This window comes from Sorghum bicolor, chromosome 1 (assembly GCF_000003195.3).
Source record: "Sorghum bicolor cultivar BTx623 chromosome 1, Sorghum_bicolor_NCBIv3, whole genome shotgun sequence".
Lineage (NCBI taxonomy): Eukaryota > Viridiplantae > Streptophyta > Magnoliopsida > Poales > Poaceae > Sorghum > Sorghum bicolor.
Genome location: NC_012870.2, coordinates 13,538,261 through 13,548,574, shown reverse-complemented (window position 1 = coordinate 13,548,574; position 10,314 = coordinate 13,538,261). Strand labels below are relative to the sequence as shown.

At 44.9% G+C, this 10,314-nt stretch overlaps 1 protein-coding gene across 1 annotated transcript; it reads right to left on the bottom strand.

Moving 5' to 3' along the window:
• Window positions 6,012-8,452, bottom strand: LOC8062487 (protein PNS1). The gene is given in 4 exon segments (XM_021465808.1): window positions 6,012-6,499; window positions 6,502-6,730; window positions 8,305-8,361; window positions 8,447-8,452. Coding segments are annotated over 4 exon segments (780 nt in total).

Below are 10,314 nucleotides of genomic sequence, written 5' to 3'. Positions count from 1 at the left end.
AGCAGTGGTACTGGTTCGTTTCCTTCTCCAGGCAGCCAACCACGTATGTACTGTATGTATGTACCCCTCTCCAAAAGTCGATCTCTTCCTCTCTGTGGTCCCTGCTCAAGTTAACAATCAGTCAATCCTATCTGATTCCGATTGATTGCTTCCACAAATTCTGCAATCACCGTGGTAAATATAAATTCCTCTGTCTGATATAATAATTGCGGTCCAACCAATTAAGCTTCGAGGGTTTTGGTAATTTGGGTCTTCAACTGTGCCAGCTCTCTTATACTGTGCACTGGATTATGTATCCACCGGTTCATTCTTCTTTTGACCGTATCATTTGGTGCGCACTGTCTTGCTCGCCAACTTACTGATTGGATTCCATCCAGCATCCTTGATCAAGTTTTTCGGTAAATACTCTGACCAAGAATCTTAAAGGAGTCTCCATTGTTTCTTCAATTCTCCGTCGCAACTCGGATCTCGCATCCCTAAAACCTAATATAACATGTCTAATACATCTTTCGCTACTACAAAATGATTGTTACCGTCCTCCAAAATAGCTGGAAGTGGAAGACAGTTTAAATGTACGTCCACGTAAATTCATTTATAGAGGCCTGCCTCTAGAAACATGTCCAAAGCCCACCAGGCCCAATATGACGGTTGCATACATAAGAACCACTTAGGTTTCCTCTGAAAAGCCGTTGTCCAAAGTCCAAACACCCAACGGGCTGATCTGATCTGCTCTGCTCACCACCAGGACCAGCTAGGACACAACCCCTGCCTGCAGGTGCTAACGTAAAGAGGTCCACGTAAGGGCTCAACACATTTCTTTTTTGAGCAACGATTGAACCTGACATGTGAGTTGTTTTGTTTTGGGCCACAGAGAAAGCAGGCAAGCTAGACACCGCAAGAGCTGGGCTTGGGCCTGAAGGTGTGGCTGAGCTTTGACTGGGCAGTTCATTCATCGCACGAGGTGGGATAAGCTCCGCTAGGTGGCCTTCTATGATTGTCGAAGCGATTAGAGCCGATCGAGGCCATTGTGGGGCTTCGCAAAGGGGGCCACTTCGCAATTCGCATCGACGGAACTAGCCTTGGCTCTCGTTTTGACTCGTTAACATAACGAGCTAGCTCAACTCACTTTTTATCTTAACGAGTCAGAAAACCAGTTTGATTCGGCTTGTTAAAAGTTTAAGTTAGCTCGTTAAACTCGTAAATAAAATTTGTATTTATTTAAAGCTTTAAAATAATATTAATATGATAATAATATATTTAATAGTCTTAAGTCTAACAAAATATTAATATGAGCTAACATATCAACTAGTTATAAAGTGTAAGACGTGAAGTAATACAAAACTAATATAAGTTATGATGATTTTTTCTTTAATACTGTAGCTCGTTTCGCTCACGAGCGGCTCGCGAGCTGGCTCGAGTTAGCTAGTTATAGCTAACGAGCTAAAATCTTAGCTCGGCTCGGGTCGTAATCCTAACGAGCCGAATCGAGCTGAGTCAAGCCAGCCACAAGCCGAGTGAACTAACGAGCTTCGAGTTTTTCGTCCAGCCTTAGACGTAACCCATTCTTCTGCTACGCTGGCTTTCTTCCCCGTGGTGGCGGCGGCGGCCAGCGGCGGCAGCTCCTAACAAAGTGCCCTGTCTGCAACTCCTCTCCTCTCCCACCCCCAATCTTGCTGCCCCCCTCCACCTCAACTCCGGCGGCGACCACGACGGCGGACGGTGGCGTTTGGCTGGATCCGGGCCTCTACGGACTCGATCTGTCGTCCTACCCCTTCCAAGCCATACTACCCATACTCCTATGGTGACAAACCGAGGCTGCACGGCTGCCCCATCTGCGAGCTTGAGTTCACGGTCGGCCAGGCGCTGGGCGGGCACAGACGTCGGCACCGGACTGCCGCAGCCGTCTCTGAATGTGGGGCTGGCTAGGCGGTGGTCAGCCGGTGCCCATGGTGTGCAGGCGTCGACGACCGGGTTGGGTGCAGGCTGGTCGAATTTGGGCCCTTGGGCCCTAGAGCTGGCGCACGACTAGCTTGCCCACCCCCTCTCCGCGGTGGCAGCTGACGTGGTCCTGTGCTCCGGTGAGAGAGGCAACTGTTTCTTGTCCGGACAGCTCCCAACTGCCGGGCAACACGACGAACGCCCCCCTCTCCAATGTTGGAGGCTAGGGCGGGGGCAGCCGGCCGGTGTGGCCATACACCGGGGTGGCCGTGGTGAACATGTGGCCACACCCCCATGGCCGCGTATGGCGGTGTGGCGGTGCTTGGCAGGTTGCACAAGGTCAGGGCGAAAGCTCAGCCCGGCTCTGCCAGGTGAATGATGGTGTCGCCTTTGGCGCCACTTACCTCCTAGGAGGCGTCTTTTTCTAGACCTCGTGCCCTTTGCTAGCTTCACCGGTTTCTGGGTGAAAGCCTCGTCTTAGAAGCCTCTAAGGCCAGTGACAATGGCGTCTTGGGCGGCAACTCCTTCCTAAAGGCATCGCTAAAGAATCCCCCATAGCCTGTCGCTTGCTCCCTATATGGTCGCTGCTCTGCTCCTATTTATGCTTCATGTTTCTTCTCACTTGGTTGGTCCAGCTGGTGTTGTTGTAGCCATAGTCGTCGCTTGGTGCTTAGGCAGATGCTTTGCCGCTAGTGTTGCTTGGACAGATGCTTTTGTTGTGGGTGTTAGTGTTGCCTGTCTTGCTTGGGCAGATGAGGAGTTGTCGTCACCGCGTGTTTGTGCTCCTTGCCCGTGGTTCTAGACCTAAGTGACTCGGAGAAGTACTTGGAGGGCGACTTGGGAGTGCTCCTCGTCTGTGGTCATAAGGGCATTATGTCCTTAGTGACTCAAAGGAGTACTCCGAGGATGACTCTTTGATGCTGCGCGTGGGTCGGCTCCCATTCGCGGATGCTTTGCCACATCGATAGTCCTCATGTTTGGGTGGATGCTTTACCACCAGTGCCATGGGGGATGAGATGCCGTTGCCGCGCACCTTGGTATGGAGCTATTCCTCGCTCATGATCCTGAGGGCCCTTAGTGACTCGGAGGAGTCAGTTGCCACGTGCGGGTCGGTCATGTTTTCCAGCGGATGCTTTGCCGCCGAGGGGTTTTCAGTGGATGCTTTGCCACCGAGGTCGTCATCTCTTTTGGTAGATGCTTTGTGTCAAGGTTGCTTCGACGAATGCTTTGTAGTCTGGAGGTTTTCATCTATGGCTACACTTCACTACTGACTACCATCGTGTTGAGTAATTTTGTATTAGGTTTAGTTGCCTAGGGTTATCTTGTGGAGGGTCCCCTTACCTCATGTTTCTTGCTTTCGTTTGTGTTGTGGACTTTATAAGTAATCTATGGATTATTTGTAAATCCATTGTTTCGGTTACTTTGTCGTTTCATCGGCTCTCCTGATTAATAAAAAACGCATGAAGTCGCAGTCTCAAAGAAAATTATGAATTACAATATTCTTCGTCTCTTGGATTCTTGGATTATTGGTTCTTGATTATAAGGTTTACATTTTACCACCTATAACCTCGTGTGTGTGTGTGTGTGTGTAGCGGGAGAAAAAAGGAATTTTCATAGACTGCTGCATGGTCGGGCATTAGCACCGGTCGGGAAGGGCCTGTTGCCTCGGTTTCCGAGTCGGTGCTGCTCTTCCGGGACTAAAGGCCCAGTTCAGGGCACCGGGGCCATAGCCCCCCTTTAACACCGGTTGATTATACCAACCGATTTTAAAGGGTCCTGCCAGAGCTGCCACGTTGCAGGACCCTTTAACACCGGTTGGTATTACCAACCAGTGTTAAAGAGGTTCTTTTTTTCTTTTTTTTGGGTTCATTTATTTGGTTCTATTTATTGTTTATATATTATAATAATAATAATAATAATAATAATAATAATAATAATAATAATAATAATAATAATAATAATAATAATAATAATAATAATAATAATAATAATAATAATAATAATAATAATAATAATAATAATAATAATAATAATAGGTTTGTCAATACGTATCTTATGCTGATATAATAATTGTTTACTCCCTCTTTCAACACTTTGTACTCCATCACAATCTCCTGCCCACACTTGCCGCAAGTAATGAGAGGTAGTTCCGGGCGGTATCGCTTTTGAACCCATTGAGAGACCGAGGACCCGGTCACGGTTGCCATCTACTATCCATACTCAAATTTAAACAATTACAAATTCCATTATCTAGTAAACATGTATGATTAAAGAAGAACCTAATAATATCCTTTATTTGTCTAGTTACTTCAATAAATTTTCTAAATTATACAATGGATATTATGTAGTAATAAAAACCTATCAAGTGATATTAACAAACCAATTAATTTTAACTATCCAACTTTCTAAAGATTATTATTGTAAACTATATACATTAACTAAATTCCAATCCTCTCGTGTTCTAATATAAAGAAAAAAGTTTTAAAAGATACTATAATTCATTCTTGCAAACTACATTAATACTAGATCAACCATGAAATATGATATATATATATATATGGATACTAATCCAAGCGAATGATTCAAAATAACAAAGTGGATTTGAGTTAAAAATGATGGAAAAATCACAAGCCAAAAACAATAAGAAAAGACAAGGAAGGATGAAGATAGTCACCTCCAAGCACGAAGAGACGATGACGGAGTCGAAGAAGATCAACGATGGGCGCCGAATATGAAGAACAAGCAAGAACAAGCAAGAAGAACGAAATACAAACTCTAAGAACAACAATGATGCTCTCTGATTTCAAATGACAGGCAGAGGGGAGGAGAGGTAGTCGTGGCCTATAAACCGGACCCTTTAGCACCGGTTCAAGGCACAAACCGGTGCTAAAGGTGGCCCTTTAGCACCGGTTGTGGTTTGGCTCGGCCTGTGGCACTGACCGATGCTAAAGGGGACTCTTTAGCACCGGTTGGTAACAAGAACTGGTGCTAAAGGTCCCTGCTCCAACAGCACTGGTCAGTAGCCATTGGGCAGGCCCCTTTAGCACCGACCCGTATTACAAACCGGTGCTAAAAAGGTCTTTAGCCCCGGGCCGCAAAAAGACCGAGGCTTTTGGTGATTTTGGATATCGACCAATGCCTCATTCTGTAGTCTTGATATATATATATATATATATATATATATATATATATATATATATATATATATATATATATATATATATATATATATAAAAGTAAGTAAGTAAGTTTGAAATGAATTATACTCCCTGCATGCTAAATGTAATTCATTTTGACTTTATCCTAAGTTAAACTTGTCTGAAATTTCACCTTGGGTTATAGTTTCTATATCTATTATTTTCTATAGACACTACATATAGAAACCATGATTACAACAATTTTTATCCAATCATATAAGTTCTCTTCATTCTCTACCAATCACATCCGTTCATGTTTTGGTTCTTCTGTAGACACAGTTTGTAACTTAGACCTAGTTTCTATTATTTTTGTTTTTTCTTTAATAACTACATTGTCACATCAGCAAAACGCTTAGGTAAGTGTTTTACTAATTTGACAACGTGGCGTGATGTAGGGGAGATTCCGATCTACTGCGTGATGATGATGATGATGGCAGCCGAATCAATAGGACCAAGCGCTTAAATAGGGGCGCTGCTCCCGACGGAGATCGACCTCTCCTCGAGGGCACACGGTGTGGAAGCAGCGGCGGCTAATGTTAGGATCTAGACCTTGGCGAATGATACCATATCTCCTACAACTAAAAAGACTAAAACTGGGATATTTGTTTGGTGCGGTTTTGGTTTTCGTCAGCCTGCCGTCGGTCGTGCGTCCGCTGCGGGGTTGACTTGGAAACCCCCCCACCCCCTCCGTAATCACCTCCTCCTTTCCCACCGTGAGCACCAGCGCCCCCGATCCCACCCCGCATCACCGCCTCGCGCACCAGAGCCAGCCCCCCGATCCCCTTCCTCCGTGATCTGCAAGTCCCTCGTCGTCGGTGGCGTCGTCCCTCGTCGCCGGTGAGTCCCCTTCCCTTCACTCGCCTTCTCCCCTTCCCTTCACTCGTCTTCGCGTGGGCGCCGTGGGGCTGGGCGCCAGCGGCGGCGGCGGCCGCGGTGCGTCCAGATCTCCGGGCCGTGCTGGTGCGGGAACCGCGGCGTGGGCACGAGCGGGTCGCGGTCTTCCTGCATCTTGTTCAGCTGGTCGGGTATGGTGCCGTCGAAGAGCCGCGACGTGGGGTTCTCGGCGTAGCAGACGTAGTAGCAGCCGACGCACGCCTGCGGCAGCGCCATGCCGATGCGGGTCATCAGGTACCCGACGTAGAAGGCCAGCAGCGACACGGTGGCCGTGTAGTGCCGGTGCGTCGCGAACGCCCACGACCCCGCCAGCGCCACGCACAGCGCGCCGCTCGTCACCCCCGTCAGGAAGCACACCGAGCTGGTGATGTCCGAGTCCACCAGCGCCGCCATCCCGGGAAGCGCCTCGAACTGCCCCCACGTGCTCCGCGACGCCTGCACGAACCCACGCCCGTACGCCGCGATCTGGAAAACATTATTACACGCAGCTCCGCTCGTCAGTGCGCGCAGGAGAACATGAACTCATCCTCGCCCTCCAGGAGGTTGAGCCCGCGCGCCAGGATGCGGAGCGCCTCGATGGTGGGCACGAACAGCGACCCCAGGCAGGCACTGCCGAGGTTGTACGACAGCGCGCGTTGGAAGCTGAACTTCACGCTCGACTGCATGCCGCGCAGGTAGTAGAGCGCGATCACCCGGCTCGCCTAAATGGACTTCACGCTCGACTAAATGGAGTTCCATTGCTTGTTTTTTGTTGTTTGGCATAGCCTGTGTGTGTCGTAAGTCCCTTCTGTGCGTGTCGTAAAGAATACAATTTTTCATATTTAGATTACCTAATGATGCTAGAGCAAACTTGAATAATTAATAGGTAATAAAAACTCACCGCTTACTCCCTATAGTGTCATCGTTATTATATTTTTTCTATAACTGGAATCAAGTGAAGGTCCGGTACCGTGACAGTGGATCTTTCACCGGTGATGGTTCTCATGTGGTTAGTGAAATTCTGTCTCAACTTGTGGCATTTTGTTTCCTTATTAGTTCCAGACCACAAACTAAATATGTGTGCCAAGGGATTCTACTCCAAAAATCTATCTTTGCATTGTTTTGTTTACTGAATCATAACAATTCACTGTCTAATTTCCTTCTTTTTTAGGCCATTATTTCCGAGGTCAGTGCATTTGGCAGGCCGAGACGACCTAATAGCCCAAGGACACGTATTTACAGCTCACCATAGCTCAACCATGTTGCTCCAAATTCCTACCTTTATGTGTTCAGATCTACTCTAAATAAGGTATTTTAAATCTAGCATCTTTTAGGAAAATATATTTTTTAGGGGAAGGGAAAATATAATTGGTAGACATGATTTGTTCTAATGGGATTTCAGTTTATTGTGCACACAGGGCCTTTTGTTGTTTTATCTGGGTGAGCACCTTTGGAATACAATTCAAAATCCTTGGAGGGCATCCTGCCTGGAATCTTAAATGGGCTGCAAATGCAAATATCATTGTTGTTGTCATAGCTTATGGTTTGAAAGCTACTATCCAGGTAAGAAAAGTTCTATCATAAGCTGCATTTGAAATTGGAATCACATAGTCATTTGTCGAATTGAGCTAAGTGAGTTTTTTAAATATGTTTTTATGAGATATTGGAGACTTGCAGTTGTAGATTATGGATTTACATTTTTTTGCTTCACTACATATTACTCGAAGCCCCATCTACTTGGTTGATTTTAACCCCAATATACAAGGTGGACATGCAGATAAATGGCCATGTATCTTCATAGGGTACAAATTGTCCAAATTTTAGTATGGAAGAATATGTAAGCTGGAGGTGGCAATGGTAAATTGACCGGAGATGTTGTCGGCACCATTGAGCTCTGGAACCTAGCTGCACCAAGTATTATGCTATGCCTAATGGAGCTGGCTGGCCAGAGTGTGAGCGGAGCCGCCGTCGGAGGTGGCCAGCGACTGCGCCCAGCAATGGTGCCAGGACGCATACAAGGAGGCTCACAAAGGGGACATTGCCAACCAGGTGCTTGTAGCTCATATGTTCTTCTCGGGTAATGAAACCCCCAAGAACAAGTCCAAGGTATAGCAATGCACCTTATTCAATTCAAAGGAAACCTTGTTCAAAATTAGATTTATTTTGATTCAGGTTCCTTATTTAGTCATCTATGCTAGGTACATGGGGAGTTGGGGACTCAATTTAGATTCCACGGATGTCAATTCATGGACATGTGAAAGGATCAATGAAGGTTATGTTGATGGACTGCAGTTACCTGAACCTGAACTCGATGTTGTGCAAGCTGCATCAACAAATCCTCTTGAACCTGAACCTAAACTCGATGGAGATCATTTACCTGAATCTGAACTCAATGGTGTACAAGCTTCAGGTATGCACTGTCCAGATTATTCAATTACCTTCATTGTGTTGTCGGACAGCCCACATTGTCTGTTGTATTGCCTGACAACCTATTATTCATTGTGTTGTGTTATCATAGTATACACTGTGTACCTTGCTGATCATACACATATATAGTTGAAGATAAAAATATTGTATCTTGCTCGCTCTGAAGCTGCATTATTGCGGATATCTTTTTTGTTCTTTATCAGCATGCCCCACCATGGGAAATTATTGGATTGTTAGTGTGCTGAACTAAATTGCACTGTCTTTTAACAATATACGGGCTGGTAAAGAATCATTCAGATCCTTAACTAGATCATACTACAGATGTGCTGCTGGTAGAGTTGCTTGGGTGGCCTTTTTTATGAACGCAGTTTCCTGAATCATACTGATACTGACATTCAAACCCATGTTGAACTGATCTCAGGAGGGAGACTTTCAATCACCTTGCAAGCAGGCTGGATGCAAGGTAGCACGCGAATGCTAACATGACAATAATGCTTGTTGACAATAGTTCTTTTATATACCATTCTCCCACTTGATAAATGCTTCACTAGGAACACTGCTCCTGTTATTTTATCATGTGCCATAATTCTTTTCCACTGTTGTTTTTATGATCTTCTTTATTTTCATTGTCATTGCGTCTTCAGCGTCTAGCAGGAGGGCAATGTTGCTCGAGGCACTCAAGGAGATCCAGTTAGAGCACGCAACCATCAAGCATGATCGACAGTGGTTGCATGGCCACCCTACGTGTGACCTCAACCCCGGGGACATCATTGAGCTCTTGTACAACTATGATTTGTGCTGATAAGACCAGAACCAAATGTCTGTAGTGAAGCTTGTGGCTATTGTGAGGTGGCCTGATATAGTTTGGAGGCTTAAGGTTGATGGAATCACTTATAATCCGACTGATGGGGAGATACATAATTGGCCAAGTTTGAGCATGGATGAAAATCTCGAGGTGATTGTACGATGGTTGTGGTTAGAATGATGCACATTGTAATAGGGTTATAATAGGATGCTTACTACATGTCAATATTCAGTTATTAAAATACACAGGGAAGCAAAAAAGGCGAGGAGAAGGGATGTGAGTTCTGGTCCTGTGGGGTATGAAAACATGTGCTAACTAGGATTCGAATGGAAATGAGGTGGTAGAGGATAAGGATTTTCAGTTTTTATTAGGCACCTTTAGTCAAAATTTATATTGATTTGATCCTTATGTTCAAGCAAGGTGTTCTTGCATTTCCATGGAAATATCTTGTGTCACCACTACGTGACCGATATCCTGTTTGTTTGCTCAGGAATCAAGATTTGTCCCTTCTAAATATGTTGCTTAAAATTTAAAATGAGTTTTCTGTATCTATGGATTCTAGCCTTTTTGGATATTTTTTAGAACAAGCCATATGTTTTCCTTGTCTCTATCGAAATCACAACATGTTCAAATTATATATGTTGTCCATTGGAGGTATTATATTGTGATTGTGGTCTAATTCTATACACCAGTGACTCCATATGGGCAAGGGGAGTGAGCATCTTTTCCAGCAGTTTGCCGTTGACACCTATATCAAGATTGAGAGCTTGTGTTTAGATCGTATGAGGAACAATAATGATACTTTGATGGCTAACATATTCAAGGCTTGGTGGACAACATGCATTCGGGTGAAGGATCTCCTGAGAATGTCGAAAGGCGTATTGTCATGTCTTCGTCATTCATTAGAGGACCCCGTGATATTATCCAAATAGAATCTTGCGACGCTACACTTTTCATGATTCTTAATTTTATAAACTTTGTTTTTTAATTAAATATCACTTAAACTTTAGTATTTACTTTTTACAATATTGTTATTTTATCATGCGATCCATGTGTTTTTAGTATAAATTATTA